This window comes from Mustela putorius, unplaced genomic scaffold, assembly GCF_011764305.1.
Source record: "Mustela putorius furo isolate JIRA1106 unplaced genomic scaffold, ASM1176430v1.1 tig00000835_pilon_pilon_pilon, whole genome shotgun sequence".
NCBI lineage: Eukaryota > Metazoa > Chordata > Mammalia > Carnivora > Mustelidae > Mustela > Mustela putorius.
This window is the reverse complement of record NW_025421492.1, coordinates 4680554-4701589: the sequence shown is the minus strand read 5'-3', so window position 1 is coordinate 4701589 and position 21036 is coordinate 4680554. Positions and strand designations below refer to the sequence as shown.

General features: G+C 43.8%; 1 protein-coding gene across 18 annotated transcripts in view; it reads left to right on the top strand.

Moving 5' to 3' along the window:
• The window catches only part of FBXO15 (F-box protein 15), a 173930-nt gene that overhangs the window by 9333 nt on the left and 143561 nt on the right, over positions 1–21036 (top strand). For 14 of the 18 annotated variants that reach the window (XR_001178345.2, XR_006608182.1, XR_006608180.1 and 11 more), the window contains 6 exons: positions 7–111; positions 3203–3445; positions 3989–4213; positions 7781–7907; positions 9384–9466; positions 10456–10598. Coding sequence is in view for 11 of the 18 variants with exons in the window: in XM_045085221.1 (XP_044941156.1) it covers positions 7–111; positions 3203–3445; positions 3989–4213; positions 7781–7907; positions 9384–9466; positions 10456–10598 (926 nt within the window). In the remaining 7 variants the exon portion in view is untranslated. Of the gene's footprint in view, positions 1–6; positions 112–1540; positions 2124–3202; positions 3446–3988; positions 4214–7780; positions 7908–9383; positions 9467–10455; positions 10599–14587; positions 16774–21036 lie in introns of those variants that run through there. The other 4 variants (XM_013052805.2, XM_004745636.3, XM_045085220.1 and 1 more) reach the window with 4 other exon arrangements.

Below are 21036 nucleotides of genomic sequence, written 5' to 3'. Positions count from 1 at the left end.
TCCCAGGATGCCCCCAGAAATCTTGCTGAAGATCTTTTCCTACTTGGATGCTGTGACCCTGCTGTGTACTGGATGTGTGAACAGGCGCTTTTATCACCTGGCCAATGACAAGTAAGGAGAAAACCAAATCTCTCTGTCCTCTTTTGATGGTGTTTTGATAGAAGTCATGAAAACTAGTAACACTGTTTTGACTAATTTTTTAAAATTTAAAAGAATTAATTTTGAAAGTGTTTCTATACACAGATGTAGTATGCCTAATGCTTTAAGTGGTCAAATGGATATTCCCAATGATTCGCATTTATACACTCAAAAAAAAAAAAAAGGAGTATCTTTGCATGAACTGAAAAAGATCAAACTTGTTATTGTTGTGCTCTTGTCTCCTGTATGGAAGACTGTATCTTCAGTGTCAGTATGTGTCAGTGTGTGTCAGTATGCACACAAGTGGGTTCAGGGGAAATAAGCCTGTTCTTGACAATAACTCTAGAATGGATGTGAAGCAATTTTTGTGTCTCTTTCTTAATGACTTCTAATAAGAGGTGAAGACATTCACTAAAGCAAAGTGCAGTAAGGCATTTTCATGAAAGAGGTCAATTAAAAATCCCAAACTAGCTTTTTTGGGGGGTTCTTACATTGTTAAAGGATAGAGTTCCGATTGCTCAATAAGTTGATAAATTATAAATAGCTTTGTTTCTCTAAACATCACTCTCCCCACTGACCTTCACGGGCTCAGATGGTGTAGGCACTGGGCCTTCCAGTGGATTTGGGGCCATACCTCTAGTGATGTTCCTTGCATATTTTCCTTATTAATTATATGCCCATCCCACTTTCTTGGGAGTTGTCCTTTAAAAATCTGAGCTTCTGATGCAATTATCTGTGTGTTTGTTTTCTTATTATAAGAAATATCTTAATTGCATACATTGCATTTTATTTTTTTATTTTTTTAAAAGATTTTATTTGTTTACTTTAAAGAGCTAACGTGTGCACAAACATGAGCAGGGGAGTGGGGGAGAAGGAGAGAATCTCCAGCAGACTGTACCCTGAACGTGGAGCCTAACAAGGGGCTCAATCCCACGGCTCCAAGACCATGACTGGAGTCGAAACAGCGAGTCAGGTGCTCTTGCCACTCCTGCTTGTGCTCTCTCTGTCTTTCAAGTAAATAAATAAAATCTTAAAAAAAAAAAAAAATCAGGTGCTCAACCGACTGAGCCACCTAGGCACCCCCCCGCACATATTGAATTTTATTTTTAAGAGTCACTGTCTGATATTATAGTCAGTCTTCAAAAAGGGCACGTTAACACTGTTCATTAGAACAATAAATGGGGCCCATTTTGTCAACAACTTGTTGGATTGAAGTTTGTGTGTGCCTGACTGGTAGTCAGAACAGCTAAATACGCTCTTGTCCTCAGATCCACCTCAGTCTTCCAACAGGATGGGGATCAACAAATGAACGTGTCTGGGTTTTAAGTACTTGTTGAAGCGTCTTATACTTGACATTTGTATTTTATAAATAATTACGTGGAACAGTCCACACAGGATTTTAATTCTATAAAGAGCGGCACAGGTGGCACAGACGGCAGGTGTGGCGGTGCCCGAGGCTGCGCGGGCCCTGGGCGCGCGCTCGCGGGTCGGGAGCCGGCGCGTGCCCGGGAGCAGAGTCGGCTCGGCTGCGGGCGGTGCGGGTGTTCGCCGTGCGGAGGACGAGGGACGCCGGTCGGCGCAGCCGGGGACCAGCTTCTCCGTCCAGGGAGTCGATGAAACTGCCCGCTCAAGGGCTTTTGGCGAAACCGCGTCCGCTTTACCTCGCCGGACCTCGGTCGTCGTCATTTTGCAGCCCTCAGCTCAGGTGGCGAAGGCCAGATGTTCCGGAACGAGACGACGGATCCCCGAGGGCAGAAGACTTGGTGTCGCGGTGGGGTCCGGTCGGGCGGGACTGCGGGGCGCCTCGCGGCTGCGGCGGGGCCGGGCTGCGCCGTCCCCGGGGGCACAGGCCTGCCCCCGGGGCGCGGGGGTCCCCAGCGCGGGGCCGCCTTCTCCTCGCTGCCCCTGGGCCGCGGCCACGTCGTCCCCCGGGCCACGACGCCGAGTGCGGGGACGGTGGTCAGCGTGTCGCTGCGTTTTTCCAGGTGAGGCGCACTTTTCACCGTAGGAAACGGAGTTTAGCCCCGGCTCCGTGCCCCGCAAGAGGCTGCCCCCCAGTTTCTGCCCTTCCCTGAAGGCGACCGTTGGCTGGGAGAGGCCTGCCTGGCGCTGGCGTCGCCCCCGCCGTCTGCCCCCGCCCCGAGCTCCTGGCCCGGGAGCCCCCGGCGCGGGAGGCTCTGAGCTGAATTTGGACCCAGGCTTGTGGCCGACGGGCTCTTGGCAGTCGGGTACATTACTGTTCCCTCACGTCCGTCCGCTGCTGCTGAAGAGGCCGAGCGCCCCGCGGGCAGGGGTGTGAGCGCTGGCGGCGGCTGCGGGGCGACCCCGGGGCTTCCGCCTCCTCCTACGCGGACGCGCCTCGGCCGCAGCTTCGCACGCGGGCTCCGGTACACGGTCTGCTCCGTGGGGTCAGTAATAGTAGCTCCTCTCGGGGTTCGTTGATGATCACACTGGTTAACCTTTACAAAGTCCTCAAAGTGAGGACTCAACACAGTGCTCAAAAAATACTGTGATTTTTTTTTTTTTTTTTCGCGCAATAGGCAGCGAATTTTTTCTTTCTTCTCTTTGTGCATGCATAATGTGTTCCTTGTGGAAAAATTAAAACATAGAAATCAAAAATAACATCCAATTCCATTGCTGCTGACATTTGTCGGTGTGTGTATGTGTATATGGTTCTCTTCTGATCTTTTAAAAAGGTACATACTTAAAAGTACACAATAGGAATCACCAGGTGTATTTCTTGTTATCTCTCTGCAATCTGTTATTCCATTATTGCTGTAGAAAGGTGGTGGTTTGGAGATGCCAAAGACCATGAGATCACTCATTTCAACTTGACCCTGGGAAACAAGCTTTTCCTTTTAGGGTGTGTTTCTGGGATTGGTGAATCTGAAACACTTGCCTCAAACTGCAGTTCACTGTAACACACGAACGACTGTAAATGTTCGGTTTGATTTATTCGTGGACTCGGACTGTTTAAGAATGATTGTGCATCTCTGAGGTAATCTGTTGCTACTGCAGGGCATGCCAGTGTCTCTTAGTTAATGTAGCTGCTCTTCTTCCCCAGTTTTATTTGGTTCAGAATCTATACAACTGCATTTTCACCTAAAAGATGTAACTGGAAAGTTAACTCAGCAGAGAAGACCGCTGTATCTATGAAGTCACTGTCGGTTGAGGATAAAGAAGCTGGATATTGGAAGAAAGAATTTATTACAAAGCAAAGAGCCTCTGTAAAAGCCGTGCTCGCTCAGGTTCTCCAGCCTGTCAACCCTGACACAGGCCTTCCCGTCAAAACCAAAGAGGCCCTCAGGTACAAGTGCCCTCTTGAGCCATGCGCGGCGGTTACTTGAGGGCCCCGTTTAACATTTATGTGCCTGTCACTGTGGGAAGGATGACAGAACCCAGGGGACCCTGTGTGTGAGCACATAGGTGCAGCTTAGCCTGTAAGGGACCGTCTTTTGATAGATTCGTATGTTCCTGTGCACTTGTTAGCCATATAGTATTTCCCAATTCTGTATACATGGCCCGAAGTTTTTATGCGAAGCAGAAATAACCTAGGAATCTGCTGTAGTCAAGCAGGAGCACCCAGAGCACCCTTCCTTCTGGGCAGAACTTGTGTATCGCCAGTTCCGAGAACATGGGAGGCGTTCAGTGACTGATGGGTGAGGAGAAAAGCTCTGTAGAGAGAACCATTGATGAACTGATCATTTATGTGGGGTGCTTTTGGAGAACATCAGCTTCAGCTTTCAGGAATTAGATACTTTAGAGATGATATGTGTAGTCGACTTTAGCGGTTTTTTTTGTTGTTGTTGTTTCATTTTTTTTCCTCCTGCAACAAGGCAATCATTTTTAGCTTTTCTTTCTCCAGAATATCTGGTTTATGTTGGGTAATTATATTGAAAGCAAAAAATGGACAAGAGTACGTCATGGAACACACTGACGTTTCCGTACATGATTCATCAGTGACGATTCTGTGGTATGGCAAAAACTGGCCACAGCTGGCCATGCTGGCAGCCTTAGATTTGTGTGGTGTGACGCCAGTTTTTATGGACCGGTCTAAAGCCCCCTCCAAAAATGGGTAAGTACTAATTCAACAAAACCTTTGGGTGAGAACATCTTAGGTATAAATACTTGTACATTAAAAATACCATCAGCAGGGGCGCCTGGGTGGCTCAGTGGGTTGAGCCTCTGCCTTCGGCTCAGGTCATGATCTCAGGGTCCTGGGATCGAGCCCCACATTGGGCTCTCTGCTCAGCAGGGGGCCTGCTTCCTTCTCTCTTTCTGTGATCTTTGTCAAATAAATAAATTAAAAAAATACCATCAGCATATTTTAATTTGATTTCATCTTAAAGACTTCTCGTGCATTGCAGATCACTATAGAATAGAAAAAGAATGGATTTTTAACATTTATGATTGGATCTAAATTTAGTGTCCTCATATGTTAGTTGTCTGTAACAGAGAATAGTATTCTCGTTAACAGAGAATAGTATTCTCGGTAGCAAAATTCCTAGGTGACTGATGGCTAACCTTTTGAGTCCTTAGTTTTAACCATTTTAACACAAAGATATACAAAGCTATTATATCTATTTTTAGTAAATGGTACAGTAATCATAGTTTAAACATTAGGTCCTAAGGTAATGATTCTTACTTTTATGTGCCTTTCTGTTGGATTGACTAGATGTGTGACCTTGGGCAAGTGGCTTAGCCTCTCTGTGCCTCAGCTTTCCCATGTGTGGAAGGGATTAGTGGTGATGGTGAGGAATGCTGAGCATGTGTGGCTGTTGTGAAGAGGACCAGAAGGTTTCACTGTCAAGTGCATTAGTCAGATCTGTGGGTGTCCCTTGCTGATGTGCACCGAGTCCTCACTTAGGGCTCTGTGCTGCGTCCACATGCATTCCAACTCTCTCCCACTCACTCTGCTGGTCATTAGTCTCTTTCTCTTAAAAGCCAGATGCTGTCTTCTCTACCGTCCTGACCTCCGAGTGTGAGCACAGCTACATAGAAGGCACGGCGAAGGTAGAGGTACACAGGTCATAGCTGCCTTCTCCAGGGTTGGTTTCCTGCCCTCAACTGCCTCCTTCACTGCCCGGCATCCATTGATGTTGCCATGGCATCTAACAACATCTGATGTTGTTCCTACCAGCCTGCGTGCTGGGGTTCCACCCCAGGTTTCTCTCACACGTCACATGTGTCCTTGGGATGGAAGGTATTATTGTGGTGCGAGAGCATTCTTTCATAGCTTCCCTGGACACAGACACATTTTTACAACTTTGTAACCCAGGACCTTGTTTTAGCTTCAGCTCTCTGGTGCTGATACTTTGAGGATGTTTCAGGATTAGGTTTCTCCTTGTGCTGGGAATGAGAGCGTTGGGCTTCTCAGTGGTGATAAAGCTGGTCTCATTGTATTCTGAAAATAAACTTAATGCTACTAAAAATAACACACGAATGATTTTCCCTGATTACATTACTGAAGATATTTCGGAAGCATGTTCACTTTTATAATTGGTACCTGTATTTGGATAAATCTTTGAAATTTCCTATGGTGTCATGATAGACACCAGATTTTTCTAAGATAGTGTTTAGTTTCATGCACTAGGAAATGGTGTTTGGAGAATCAGTCCACTGTCTCTGTACTAATACAAACAATATGTTACTTGGCATATCACAAAATATTATTTAAAGTATTAGGACAACACTATTAACATCAATTAAGATGGTCATGGAAGACACAGTGGATAGGCTTGAACTCTAAAGCTGAGTTAAAGCTATTTTGCTCCTGAAAACTGCCATATGAGTCAGGAATCCTAGATACCGTGCAGTGGGGGGAGTGCTAGAATTCATTGGGAAAATTGATTTAGTGTAATTTATTTCCATTAAAACTCAGTGGACTTCAGAAAGTGTTTGATAAGCTGTGGGGAACAGACATTGAAAGTGTTTTTTAGGAATCTGTTTTGAGGGGCTCTTTGTTGCAAGTGGGAGAGTGAATGCTTTTATCATGTAGAAATTCTCACATGCATCTGTGTGACAGCAAAGGAGAAACTTGGTGATTGTTATTTGAGTCTTTTTTGTTTCCTCCGTGAGAAGATTTTCAAGAATAGTGAAAGCCTTATTTATGTAATTTGCAATTTGAATTTTCCTGTATTTGAAACCTTTCTAGTCAGACTCATTAAATTTTCTTTTCTGCAAGTATTCTCCATGCTGTGATTTATGCTATATGTCTCCAAGGTATTAGCCTTCATTTCTCCTCTCTGTGTGGCCTGGGAGGCCGAGGCACATAGGGACTTCGCCTGTTCTCTCTGGAGTCTGTTTAAACTGCTGTGCAGCTGTGGTCTGACTAGTCTCCTTTTGGGCCCACTGAAGAGTGTGAGAGGAGGGTTTTCATGCCCTGCTCAGCCTCATCTGTCCACACTGATAACCACAGAGGCAGTGACTACCGTTTCTCAGCACCTTGGGGTTGGATCTAAGGTTTTCTTGACGTCGGACTTAGGTTCCTAACCCTGTGTTTGGCTTTCTCCCTGTGTATTCTACCTAACTGGGGTATATTTTTAGGTCACACATCACACACACACTTGGCGACCACCACTCCCTAACTGGTTTTCAGCCCAAAAAGTCCTTTGAAGATTGAGGGAGAGACCAGGTTAGTCTGGAAGCTGCCGATGTGGTTCTGATGCTTAAAGCCTCCCCCTCTCACGCTTCCACTTGGAAACAGTGCCACCGCAGAACTCCTTAGTTTCTGATTCTTTTACTAAGTGAACATTTGAATACCTTTCTCCTGCCAGCTGGTGTCTTAGGTGCTGGAGAAGAATGCTGGAAGGCCACATGGCCCCAGTTCCATAGGGACTTGCCTCAAATGGTAGGCTATGTTTATTGGCCACTGAGATCTCACCTGCCTTTAATTTCTACATCTATATGATTTCTATATATCTATATATTTTATATAGATATATCTATATTTATCATTGTAGCACTTTAGAAGTTTCATTCTGTTATTTTTACCTCTTATGATGAATAGCAGAGTTGTGTTTCCTTACACATCTGAGTTGTTACTTCCTCTTGGACATTAATTCAATGCGCAGTTCACGGTGGATCTCCTTCATGACAGCAGTCAGGAGATTTTGGTTTAAATTCATTTTCCAATATTAAAATGTTTACCCTCTCTGAATTATCCTTGATAAAACTTTAAAAGGTATATATATATCTGCTTTCAGACAGCACCTTGAGACCACCTCCTTTTTGTCATTTAAAATATTTCATCTTTGCTTATGCATTATATCCCTTGATTAGGAGTACATATGGGAATCTACTTTTGATGATAGCATTGTGCTGGGCTCTGAGGGGAAGAGGAGAGAAGATGGTTCTTTTTCACCCTCATGACTCTTCGACTTCTGACTGAGCTGTTGAGTTGATAGTAAGAGCGAGGAGGAAGGGAAGGAAACCGGTTGGGTGGGAAACTTGGGTGTGTCCATTTTCCTGCTATTTATAGGAGTTGTTTATGTCCCGACCCTGCCCACACCGTTCATTAACGGGGTGCACATTATTAGCGTGCTCTTCTAAAGTCTTCTTGGGTACACTAGACAGAACTGATAATACTCCAGATGCGAAAACTCATTTCTCTCTTTCCTTTCTTTGGCATGGATGTACAAAGACCTCGGTGGCATTCTTTAATTGCAAAGTACAATCTAAGTAACTTAACTGAATCCACCATGATTGGCTGGGACAGCCTGATTCGGATCTTCTGTCTACACCCAGGCCTCCTGGTGGGGCTGTGGAAGGTAAGGTTCCGTGCCTGCCTGCACTATGCCGTCTCCCTCCCGCTCCATGTTGACTCACCGTCATGCATGACCCCAAATGTGAGGTCCCTCCAACCTTCCAATAACCACAGTCTGTTTTATGCTCCAGCAACTTCATTTTCCTAGCTAAACGACCCCCTGTTCAGTGGAGGCCCCTCTACTGTTCTGCTGTCACCAGTGATAGGTGACCTGCTCCTCTCTGCATGGTTTTGTTCATGTTCTCCCTCCCATGTCATGGGAGCCTCCCCTTCCTCCTTCCCAGCAGTCCCTGCTCCCTCCTCCTCTCACATCCCGTGTCTGCCAGAGGGTCTCTTACTGTGTATTTTCCCAGTCTCCACATGTGTTTCTGAGCCGGTACCTGTGGCCTTACATGTAATCTGCCTTTCAGGAGACAGTGTCTAAAGAGTTCTCCTCTCCCACTAGATGAGGTTTCTTTTTTCCTGGGGTGAGACTGTTGACTGGCTCCTTCCTTTGGGGTTACTTTCTGGGAAGTCACTTCGGCCACGAGCATAACAGTGTGATGTTCTCTGTGCACCACATGTGGATGGAGATCCGTGGCCTCAGTTTGTGGGGCTTTAAGATGGAAGTTCACAAATGAGAATAGCAGTCCACAAGTCTGAGTGAGGCTCGACAGAACTAAGATCTACGGCATCGACCTCTTGTCATACTTTGTCTTTCTCAACCTGCTGGGGCCATCAGTTTTCCTATCCCTCCCTCGCTCTCTGTGTGAGGGTGACTTGTAGCCCACACAGCAGTTGGCTTGTTGGGCACCTCCTTGACTTGAATTCATCTGTGTGTTGGCGTACGTAGTTATGAGGACCCTGGTTGGGCCGGTCATCCTCTGGCTGGCTACTGGAGAGCGGTGCCTCAGATTGACCATTCTGGGTTATCTCCACCAGTCAGTGTCAGCTGTGAATTTGGGCAGGAATGGATGTCTGTTCCTCTACAGTCACATTTTCTGCTACTCAACCTGGTGGCTGAATCTGTTCATTCCCACTGGCTTTGCCAAGTTAAGCAGGTACTCAAGAGAGGAACCTGTGCCACTAATGTTAAGTATTTGTGGAATTAATCTTGTATATGTGAAGGTCTTACCAGTATTGTCTTATCTTGGGAAAGATTTTGAAAGAACCTGGAACTAACCATGTGTATTTTCACGATGCACGTATAATAGAGTATTTTGATATTTCACAAGTGCTGGTGATACGATTGACATCACAGGATGTTAATCCTTTTGGTACCACCTGCTCTGTGTATTTGGGTGAATTGTGGTCCTGCTGTCAATATACTATGGAAATCTTCCTGGATGGTAATAATGTATTAGCAGGAATAATGCTTTAGGACTGTGGTGATCTTGCAGTGGTAAGAAATTGCATCTATCCATAAGATGAATGTGCTGCGACCTTGTGAAAGATTAAAATATTTCAGTTGAAAATGTATTCTTTCTAATTAACTTTTCAGAGGGAGGAAGAGCTGGCTTTTGTAATGGCAAATCTTCATTTCCATCACCTTGTGGAGAAGAGCACGTTAGGCTCAGCCACTGTGTATGTATTTATATGTGGGTGTGTTAAATTTTTGTATAGTCAATGTAAAGGATTAGAAGTTGATACCATCTTAATATCCTGAGAATAGCTACAAGATCTTCTGTTTTCAATCAGTAGACACAAGCCAACAGGTGTAATTATTTAGCTGTTGCTAGAATAATTGGATTATTCATGAGCACACATTTGCTTTATTTGTTCTGGGTTCAGGATTATGTTCCCAGTAGAACAGTATTATGGGGGCAGGATAGCGTGTCATGAGCTTGTTATACAGGACAGTGTGTCGTTACCACAAGATGCCGGTGCCTCAAGATGCTTCCCATTCTTTGCACTAACGTGCGTTTCCATATCTTGCAAGGCACGCAGACATCTGGCCAAGTCAGGTCTGCAGATGCATTTTTCTTGGTCCACACAGTGTGTGTCTTTCAATGAACTTGAAGGTCTTTAGTTGGAGAATATGCTTTTCATCTCATGACTGCTCTCATACTCAATTTTTTAAAAAAATTATCTGAAAAGTTCCTGGATGCTTTTGAGTTTGCTGCCTTACCCCAGTAAGGTTTTTCTTACTGAACAGAAGTGTTCATCACAGCTGTGGCTCTTCAGCCAGGGTTCCTGCTCTGTAGGTCTGTTGTTTGGTGCCTTCTCCTGCCGGGCAGCTCCATCGTGTGACACCTGAGACTCTGGATGAGCAGAGCTGTCTTTGCAGAGCTGCTGGCCTAGGCACGTCCCAGAAACACGCTCCTCCATGGTCATCTGGGGAATACTTATGGAACTCATTCCTTTGCCCGTTTTTATAGAAGTTGGTGAGGGGAACACAAGGCGGTTCTTTCAAGTTCCTGGTGTGGAAGACTATTGGGAACCCTGTAGACGATTGATAGGAGCTGGTGTTTGGATGGATGCTAATTTTTTTTTTTTTTAAAGAGTATTTTCAGCTTAAACATTTTATCTGTGTTGTTGACAAACTTGTGTGTATGTTTTGTTTTGCTTTTTAGCCCCTACGAGCTACCTCCTCATACCCCTCTTTTGGATGACCACCCAGAGTACGGACTGCATGGCTACCAGCTCCATGTTGATATGCACAGCGGTGGAATTTTCTACCTGTGTGGCACATTTCGCAATCTCTTTACCAAGAAAGGTGAAACTAATTGATTTTTTGTTTCAGTATGAAATTAAAAGGTTGGAGACAACAGGGGACCAGTTTTTATATCTGAGTTAAGAATTGTCTCTTCACTGATCATCTGTTGACACTCTGTATTCCCATACCCATACCTCATCCTAGGACTTATGAAATCCCGTGGCTAGATCTAGTCTCTTTAGTCTTGGGCTCTGTCTCCTTCATTACAATCTCTCTGCCTTCTGGAATATTCTCTACTCATCTTTTCTGCTGATACTTTCCTTACTGTTTAGCCCTGCTGTGCCTCCCCCGCCCACCCCAAATTTCTTCCCTTCTTTCTCGAAGGAATTCGAGAAAGTGTAGCATCTGTCCAGGATAAGAATAAAGAGAAACCACCCTTCTGTATATACTGCATCCATGTTTGTCATGCTCACCAAAGCCGAGACAAAGACTGGAGAAGGCTGAGAGGGACAGACCTCAGTTGAGTGAAACGAAAGAGGAATGTAGACGGCCCCCTGTTCTGCTTTGTCTTGTCGTTTCCTCCTTTTTTTTTTCTTAAAGATTTTTTAAATTTTACTTGAGAGAGAGAGAGGGAGAGGGCACAAGCGCGGACCAGCAAAAGTAGAGGGAGAACCAAGTTCCCCACTAAGCAGGGAACACGAAACCAAGCTCAATCCCAAGACCCTGGAATATGACCTGAGCTGAAGGCAGATGCTTAACTGACTGAGCCACCCAGGTGCCCCTCAAGTTAAACATTTTTGGAAACAATATTTTATAGGGGAAATTTTATACTTCATTTCTGAATATCCTGCTTCCCAGAATTCTTTCATTTAATAGATTTGATATCCATTACTAATCCTTGCCTGAATCAATTTAATTTAGAGTTTAGAAAATGGTAATTTTCTAATTTTTGGTGATTTTTCTTATGAATAGTGATTTTCTAATACTTATACATTTATTACCTGAGATTTTCTAAAGAAATTCCCCACATTAACTGGTGGGCTCCTGTAGTGGCAGGGTTAATGAGCTTTCTCTTTGACCACCAATGCTCAGATGAAGGACTTGATGTTATCATCACTCCATGTGGTGGGGATTATTTTGAGTGCACTCTCTCTCTTCTTTGCTGTTTAGTGTCATTGTGGACTCTTGTTTTTTTTATTTAGTCATTAATGTATAGACAACTATAGACATCATTCTTTTTGAAGCTAAAATTGTCCTTGGTTTGGTCAGTGGGTCTACTTCAAGCCAGCTCCTGTGCCCTTTTAATACACCCTCATTAGTCTTTAAGTCTTTGTTTTTTAACTCAGGATTTCTAGGTTTTTCTTTGCCTGTTGGCATTTTTATTAGAATTATGTCAAATGTGTATATTGACCTAAGGTGAATCAACATCTTTGTTGTTGAATTTTCCTCCCCAAGAATGTGGTTTATTTTTCATTGTGTCCAAGAATACGTACATGTCTTTTAGGGTGTTTCAGAATTTTCTTCATACTAGTCTTACACATTTCTTGTTAAGATCTTTAGTATTTTATCTTTGTTACTTCTTTTAAATTGTACCTTCCGTTTGTAATGTTTTTCATGGCTTGGTCTCAGGCCACTTCATACAGCAAGTTGGGAAGTATTCCTGCTTACTTCTGGGGTTTTGGGGGGGCTTTTACATGGAATTGGTAGTAGGTCTCCTTAAATGGTTGGTCACCTGGGAAGCAAGCCATCAGGGCCTGGAGCTTTCTTTGTGGGAAGGTTTTAACTACAGCTTCAATTTTTTCTATAGATAGAGGGCTACTTAAGTTATCTCTTTCTTCTTGCATGAGCCTTGGTATTGTGTGTTTTTTAAGACATTTGTCTAAATATTAATTATGTTAAGATCAGTGGGGTAAGGATTATTTTGGCTTGCTTCTTCTAGTACAAATTTCTCTGTGAATGTTCACCAAATGATGGGCCCCTATATCCATCGTTTTACTAGAGACTGAAAAAATGATGTTTCCTTAGTTCAGTCATTCCCTCTATGCCCATTATCTAGTATCCTTCTGTAAAGAAGAATTTTCTCTTATCATCTGTTTGGCTACCTGAAATGTGATTAGTTTGGGAAGGGCAGGGCACGTGCTTGAGTCCTTCTTTTTATTTACAGAATAGTGATAAATGCTCTACTAGTCTTCAGAGATGACTTAGAGGGTTTTTTTGGGGGGGGGGGTATTATTTTGAACTCATAGATTAAAAAGTCTAGTTTATGTATTTTCAGTCATTATTCCTTTTATAGTTATTGTGATGCTCAACTTGTCATCTTTTGTGGTCTTTTGACATGACATGATTCATCTTTGGTAGCTTGCTTGTACTCTAACATGACCAGATACCTCAGGCTCATCTTATCTGTTTCTTGTGCACATTTGGAATTACCTGTTTTCCTGAGGAGCTCTGGTTCCCTTTAGTTCCACTACACGATGGCATTTACAAACTATAACTTGGATCTTGGAGATGCACGTTGCTCTTGGGTTTTCATTCCCTTTAGCGTTTTCAGTAGGCAGTGCTAAGAAGTTTGTAATTTTTATAGTGGGAAGAAATAAATCATGCATTCATGTAAATGAAAGATTCTAAGGTTTTTAATTAACTTATCTTTGCCTCTATACTTGTATCTCTTTCTCAGGCTGAAAATCTTTGTCCCAAACAATATCAAAATATTTAATAATTTTAAAATGGAAAAATATTGATATTGTTACTAATAATGAACCCACTGACTGTTCTTTTAGTTAAGATTTTCCTGCTGCTCTTTATGGGCTTAAGATGTACCACGACAGAGAGCGAAATCACCCAAAGTAATCCCGTGTGTGGTTATGCTGCCACTTACCATACAACCAGAGTGATTTGTTTCAGTTGATTTTTTTATTTTTCGGGATTGCTTTTCTTCTATATTTACATTAAAAATTTTTCATTCCACATTTACATGGTTTATGGTTGAAACTATAAACAAGGAAGCCCGGGGAGGTTTGCTCCCACCTTGTCCTTCGCCCCTGCTCTCTCCCTTCCCCCAGTGGTGACCCTGTGTATTGATACTGGCCTTTGGCTTATTCTGTAGATGCTCTTTTCTGAATATACAATGCTACAGGTCCGCATGTTTCTATTTCTCCCAGCTTTTCTAAAGGGGCACACTGTACTCCTTTTTGAAAGTTCCTTGCTCTTTTCCAGTTGGTAATAGATTCTGGAGATTACTCTTTAGAATGACATGGAGATTTTTCTCGTTCTCTCTTTTGAAACCAGCTTTAGGTAGGCAGTTTGTTAATGGTTTCTGTCTGTGGTTTCCACGATTACAGAGAGTGGTATAGTAAATAAATGACCTTTTCCTTTTATATTTCCTTTTATATTTCGCCAGTTTGTCTTTGGAATACTTTCTGAGGATTTCTAGGTCAAAGGGCAAATGCACATATACTTTTGGAATAGACTGTCAAATTCCCTTTTATGTGGGGGGATTTCTAACTTAATAATGGTATGAAGTCAATAAAATGTTTTATTACTGGGGATGTTTGTTCTAGGTTTGTATTATGTGTTTATACAAGGCAGTTAAGGAACTTTCTATTCCTAAAGTACTTGGATTTAAAACAAAATATTGAGAATGGTGGGTAAATGTCAACTGTGTCTCTGGGCAGTACTGATGCCCACATGACTCCGTCTCTGTGAGGCTATTCATGTTCCTTAGTCTGTCTTCTAGTGGGAAACATCCTGGAGCTTCTGACAGAAGCTTCTCATGTCATGTGTCTGCTTATTTTTAAGCTACTGTTGGTATTTAGTGTTTTTCCATTTACACTCAGATTATTTATAGTTTCATTTTTTAAAATCTGCTTCTGATCTGGTTATAATCAGGTTTTTTACTTTTCATTGAATCAGTTTTTAGTATTTATATGATTTCCTAGAATGTTGTCTGCTTTGTGTAGGTTTATTTTGATCTCTTTCTAGCTTTTTGAGTTGGCTGCTTTATTGTTTAATTCTCAGGGTTTCTTGTTTTTTTTTTTTTTTTTTTTCAGTTCTCTTTCTGCTGTGTGCAGGATCTTGGAGTCTCTGGTTCAGGAAGGAACTGAAGGTGATCTAGAGAATGAGCCCTCTTGGACCTGAGTGTGCTCTGCAGCCTCTCCTCAGGGCCTTGCCCTGGGAACAGCCCTCCCAGTTTTATGAAGGCATGAAAATTCTGCCTTTCTTCTTAGTACTTCATCCCTTTTAACTATATTCTGTTATTAAAATAGAGAAGAAAATCTCCTCCCTCTTTCTGTTATATACTGTTGAGGGGGCTATTAACTTGCAGTGGTCTGTCCGCAGGGTACAAACATGTTTGCCCTCTGGGTCCCATTAGTGGAGAACTTGTTCTCTTGGAGGACGTCCTCAAGTGCCCTCTCACTTCCAGACTTTCTTATCTAGCACCATCTACACTCTCCTTGAGAGCCTGTGCTGTGTCTTCCTGTCCTCTTACGTCAGATCTGTCTTAGGGCTGAGTGTGTAGAACTTCAGGAGAGTTCTAAACGAATGCAGCATTACCTCGATTAAGCCTTGTGTGCATTCCTTATACCTGAGCAGTGCCCTTAATGAGGAAGACCACAGTGCAGGAAGACTGCACTGTTTTATATTAATTATTCAATGTAATCTTCATAGCAAGCCGGTGAGTTGGGTACTATTTTCTCTCCTGTGTTATTGGTGAGAGGCTGCAGCTGGTAGTGTAGGTCAGTTCTTTAATATTAGAGAGCTGTCTGCACCCGCACAGGCCGGTCTCCAGAGCGTGGGTCTTAAACACTGGGCTGCGCTGTCTTCCGTATATTTGTACTTTCAGTGATGTGCTTCTCAAATACGTGTTCTTGTGTGTGTGACTTGGTCAGTCTTTTCAAAGTGTTGGCGTCCTTGGGGTAGTCCTTCTGGGTCCTTCTCTGCGGCTTGTGGGGGCAGCCCGGAGCCACTGTTTTGTTGATGCTGGTGGCCCGCTGGGTAGGCCGGCTGATTGGACCCAGAGACCGAGGAAGTTGGAGGAGGACGGGAAGCTGAGATGAGGGCAACTCACTTTTCATCCCTTTTCACAGCTAGAAAATAGATTTCCACCTTGAGCAGCCTGCCCAAGCGAGAGGCCTTGGTTTCCTCCGCATGTGCTTCTGCGATCAGGAGTCAGCAGAGGGCGCTGCTGCCCTCGGCGTCTTCTCACAGTTGAGGAAAGTACAAGCTGGAATGTCCTCCGCAGGTTCTGAGAAACTCTCTGGGGGTACCATGTGGTATATTTAGTAATTCTGGCCCTGTCATTGCAGTGGGGGATGACAGCACTTTGCCCTGCGTTTTAAGAACACTTTCTCTCCCTATCAAGGATAAAAGGTTTTATCATCGTGTCCCTAGCGTTGATGTGGTTCTGTCCACTCTGTGTCATCAGTGAGACGTGAGAAACCCGGCCCGATTCTAACGAGGCCATCTGTAGGCAGCAGAGGAAGCAAAGGGGACAAGGTAGCATTTGTTTATCTGATTCATTCGTCAACAAGCAGTGAACGCACATGTGCCGGCCACAGGGCATAGCCGTGTCTGACACGGAGCCTGCTGAGCCAGGTGGCAGGCACATGTGGGGCACGTGGGATTGCTGGGGGGTCCTCTGGAAGGGCAGACCAGGTGACCAGCGCAGTGTTCAGATAGGGTAACGGTGGGGGTCCAGACTACTTAGCAGGAGACCCGGGGCATGGAAAGGCCACAGCTTTAATTAAATATGACGTAACTTCTAAACGGAGCCTGAATTTGGTATTGTGTAGGGTCATTTCCAGCATTCCATCTTTAAATAAGAATTCTGAGGACATACCAATTTAGTCCACAAATTCCCTGTGGTTTTATTAAAAAATCCCTGTGGGAATTTATGATGCAACTTGCAAAATTGAGTCTACATCCATTTAGACATACCCATGTGCATATAGAATGGCTGACAAAATTTTTGTTTTAAAATTTTAAATGTGAGATAATATATTCTTTCCTACATATGATGTGTGTACAGACTACGGAAAAACAAACAAACAAATAAACAATAAAACCCATGTAACCACCACACAGTTTAGGAAATGAACCATTACCAGTAACTTGGAAGCCACCTGGGTGTCCCTTCCGGCTGGTTCTGTGTGTTGTGTTAACCACTGTTCAGTGTACTAATTGTTCCCTTGCTTTTCTCCTTCTTAAAATTAAACTTCTTTGTATTGTGCACCGACACAGAGAAATGCATCAAACAGGTTATCGTAAAGCAAACACTCATGTGATCACCATCCAGGTCTTGATTAAATTTTGAAAATGCGTGGAGGGGACTGGCCAGACCTCATGATAACCCACTGACCAGGAGTGTGTGGTGTCACAGAGATGGGAGCAAGCTGTACACATCTTTTGTGCCTCCAGAGTCTTTTATCAGATTATTCTCCCAAATGTGGGGCGCACCACACAGCAATTACTAGCTGTTTTAATGAGTTGTACCACGATATACCTGTGTGTGTGAGCATGCCTCCCTCTGCTAGAGGACGCATGTGTGTTCCTCTAGCGCTGTAGTGTAGAGCGCATCATATAGACTCGTTTGGCTAAAATGGGCTGAGAGGCTCTTCAGAATTGTCTCTGCAGGGAATACACATAATCCAAAGGCTCGTGCCATGTTTATATTGAAGTGAAATATCAGAGTGAGTTCTGGCCAGTTGAGATGCTCGGCCTCTCTGTCACAGTATTTTCTCTGAACAAGTCAGCCCTTTGTTCTCTTTTCTTAACTCTGTCTCATGGACTTTGCTACAAGGTTCTTTAGATTTTTTTTTCCTTTTTACCACACATGTTACTGTTACAAACAAAGTGGAAGACCCTGGTTAGTTCTTGGTGCCTGGAGTGGGACTGCTGACACAGAGAAGTGGTCAGGTCCGAGTTGGTTCGGTGGGAGATACCCAGGATGAGCAGGACCTCCGCGGCTCCCCACCAAGGCCCCTGCGTGCGGCAGGCCTGTCCTCATCCACCTGAAGCCATCGCTAATGCCTCTAGGATCCCGGCGCTGGCCTGGTGCGCTGAGTTCCCAGGCTGGTGACCGTCCAGCCCTGCAGGATTCTTCAGCTGCCTTCACCCTTTCCGATCAGAGCGGGCGCTCCACTCTGGAGTGCTCAGGAGTAGCCTAGGACCTCATTTTATAAGATATTGCTCAAGCTTCCAGACATTATTTTCCCTCAGTCAGACATTGTACTGAGGGCAGGAGTTCCTCCCTCTCAGCACTACCTCCTTGTGAATGAAAGGATCTGTGTCCTTCCTTCTTTCCTGAAAGTTTTCACTCCCTCCCCTTGGAATTTTGTAGTATTCCTCCCCCAAGGAAACTGAGAAGTTTTCTCTTTGTATTTTTATGTGTTCTGTCACCTTGACAAGTCATGGATGGATTCAGAGGTTTCTTAAAAGGATCCATATTATCTCTCTTCAAAGAAAAATTGATGATCCCTCTACCTGCCCATACTTGCTACCTGCTTCTTTGTGTATGGTCCCTAAAATAAAGCTAAAAGGATGTTTAGGAGAAGAAATATTTTATCACCTAAAGTGGATTTATGAGAGGCAATGGGTAGGAGAGATAAACAGTGAAGGAAATAATGAAAGGGGTTTGTGAGTGAAACCGTGATTTAAGCTTGTAGAAGTGTAGTTTCTTTGTCTTTGTTCTTTCAGAAATGTGGGTGGACTGCTGGCATTGGTACCCCAGGGCCAACCCCGGGTTCAGTGATTCACTTGGAGAACTCACAGGACTTAGGATGTAGTAGTATTGATGGCTAAGGTTTGTTATGGTGAACAGGTACGGAGCAAAATCGGTAGGGAGAAGGTATGTGTGGGGCCTGCCCTGTGTGGGACAGTCGCCTGGGAGGTGCTTATTTTCTCCCGGAATGAGTGTGAAAACATGCATGAAAAGTTGTCTGCCTGAGAAGCTTGTTTAAAGACTCAGAGCCCCGGGTTCTTTCTGGGGACTGGTCCCTGGCACTGTTGCAGGCCCCCAGAGGGCAGGATGCGCAGCATAAACCATGTGGCTATTCCGATGACGATGGGAGGAGCCGCTGCTGTGGGTTTGGAAGGACACGGTGGGGACACAGGTGGACTCCCAAGTGCTGGGATGGGCACAGGCTGGCCCCACCAGCAGACAGTCCCCGGGCTGCTGTGTTGACTCTGCTCCGCACGACTGTCCGGGAGCACGTCCCTGGGAGTGTGGCCCAGCCTCTGGAAGGAGCAGGCAGGAATACTGCAGCTGCGTTTTGAAGTGTAAATAGAGCTTGAAAAAAGGCATGATCATCAATGCAAAGTATGAAGGAAAGTGTATTTTTTGATCTTTGTATCAAGCTAATTATTACCAATTTTCAGAACCTGAAGGAAAAGGGTTTTGCCCAGGACAGCATGTTGTAGCCTTTTTATCAGGATTGGGAGGGAGCACGATAGAAAAGAAGCACAGGGAAAGGATTTTTAAAGTATGTTGCTTCTGTCATTTGACTTTTCCAGTTGTTAGAAAAACGCATTTAAAAACGAATGCTTTTTTATTATAGGATTTAAAATTTCTGAATATACAGAAGTTTATAAAGAAGCAAATAAAAATCACCCAGGACAACTATTGTTTATATTTTGGCCCATTTTCAAACACCCAGCTCTGTTTCTATCTGTGGACCACATTCCGTGAACAATGACACACACTGCCTTTTCCCCCCTTTCCACTGGGGGCATTTTTCCATGTCACTACATCGTTTTAGCACATTTGACCTTGAAAAGTTGTATGACCTCCCATTATTCGGTTTTATCATGATGTATTAGCCCACTTTCCTAATGGGCCTTTTGGTCTTGGCTTTTTATGATTGTAGTGCTATTGTGATGAACGTTATTTTGAAAAATATTGGCTGATTTGAGAGGTGAAAGTGACATCTGGTTGTTTTACATCTGCACGTGTCTTTGAATGTTAGCCTGACTATTTTCAGAAGCTGTTGACTACAGTAGAGGTGGATGGTTGTAGCGGCCGCTGGGTAGGCCGGGGGCAGGCATCGTCACAGGAGCCCCCTCGCTGCTGCTGCTCACAGGCACGTGGCCATGGCCAGCACTGTGTCCTTGCTTGCAAAGTGTGGCCACAGCTGAGCCTGCATTCCAAGGACTCTCAGCGTCAGGTAGGTACTAGGGGCCCCGCCATGATGCTTGGCCTGGGCTGCTGCCCTGATGTCTGTTTTTACATTTCTCTTCTAACTGAATCTCCATGTGCTTATTTGATTGGTTCTGTTGTTTCTATAATTTATAGGAGTTGTGGTTTTTTGAAAATATTTTCTCTATTTTGTCTTTTGCTTTTTAAAAAAAAGTTAATTTGTTTCATTGTGCCAGAATTCATTGTTTATGCACCACACCCAGTGCTCCGTGTGCAGTACGTGCCCTCCCTAATACCCCCACCGGGCTCACCCAACCTCCCACCTCCCTCCTCTCCAAAACCCTCCCTTTGTTTCTCAGAGTCCACAGTCACTCATGGTTTGTCTCCCCCTCTGGCTTCCCCCAACTCACTTCTCCTCTGTCTTTTGTCTTTTAAAAATTTAGTGTATATCATTTTTGGATCTCATGTGTGTAAACCCACACTTCCTTTTGATTGACATAAAATGTACAAAGCCGATGGATTCCCAAGCCCTTCCCTCTTAGGACTTTTTCTGTTGAAAATAAGCATCCCTCCTTCTTATGTCCCTACCAAGCTAGAAGATATTTTGAGCTTTACTTGTGGGTTTTTTTTTTTTTCCAGTTTATTTGCTTATTTATTTAAGTCATCCCTACGCTCAGTGGGGCTTGAACTCACAACCCTGAGATGAAGAGTCACGCTCATCCGACTGAGCCCACCTGTACCCTCTCATGTTTCTGTTATGAAATGATGTGACCCTCCTCCAATATGAAATTTCTTACTGATGAATCATCTACGTTTTCTCTATTTTCATCCAGATAGTCTTTTAGTGTGTTTAATAACCACTCAGCCAGATTTTAAAATATCTCGTTTGGATTTTGACCAGATTTGCATTAAATGTGTATGTCAGTTTGGAAGGCAGGCAGTGATCTCTTTCCTTTTAGGGTTTCAGACTTTCTCTTGCCTTTATTTAAGTCTCTGTCGCTGCCCTCCTGAGAAGCATTCTCTGTGTGGACCCTCCACTCACTGAGGCTTCCTTTTTGTGTTGCCATCATGGGTGAATTTTTGCAGCTCATGTTTCCGTGATCTCTTAGATTCAGGCTATGACCTACAGAGTTTCTGCAACATGCTCTTCATTAAAATGCTGATTAAATAATGCATGTTCAATACCTATGTCTGTAAGACACACTAGAATATGTTGGGAGAAAAAGAAGTATCAGTTTCAGAACTTCCTTTTTCTCCAGAAAAGTGGGATTTCGGTTGTTTAGCAGCAGAACCTGATAAGCCCAGATACCCTGTCTTTAAAGAAATTCTGCTTATAAAGTTTTAATAGTTTGTTTCGGATGTTTT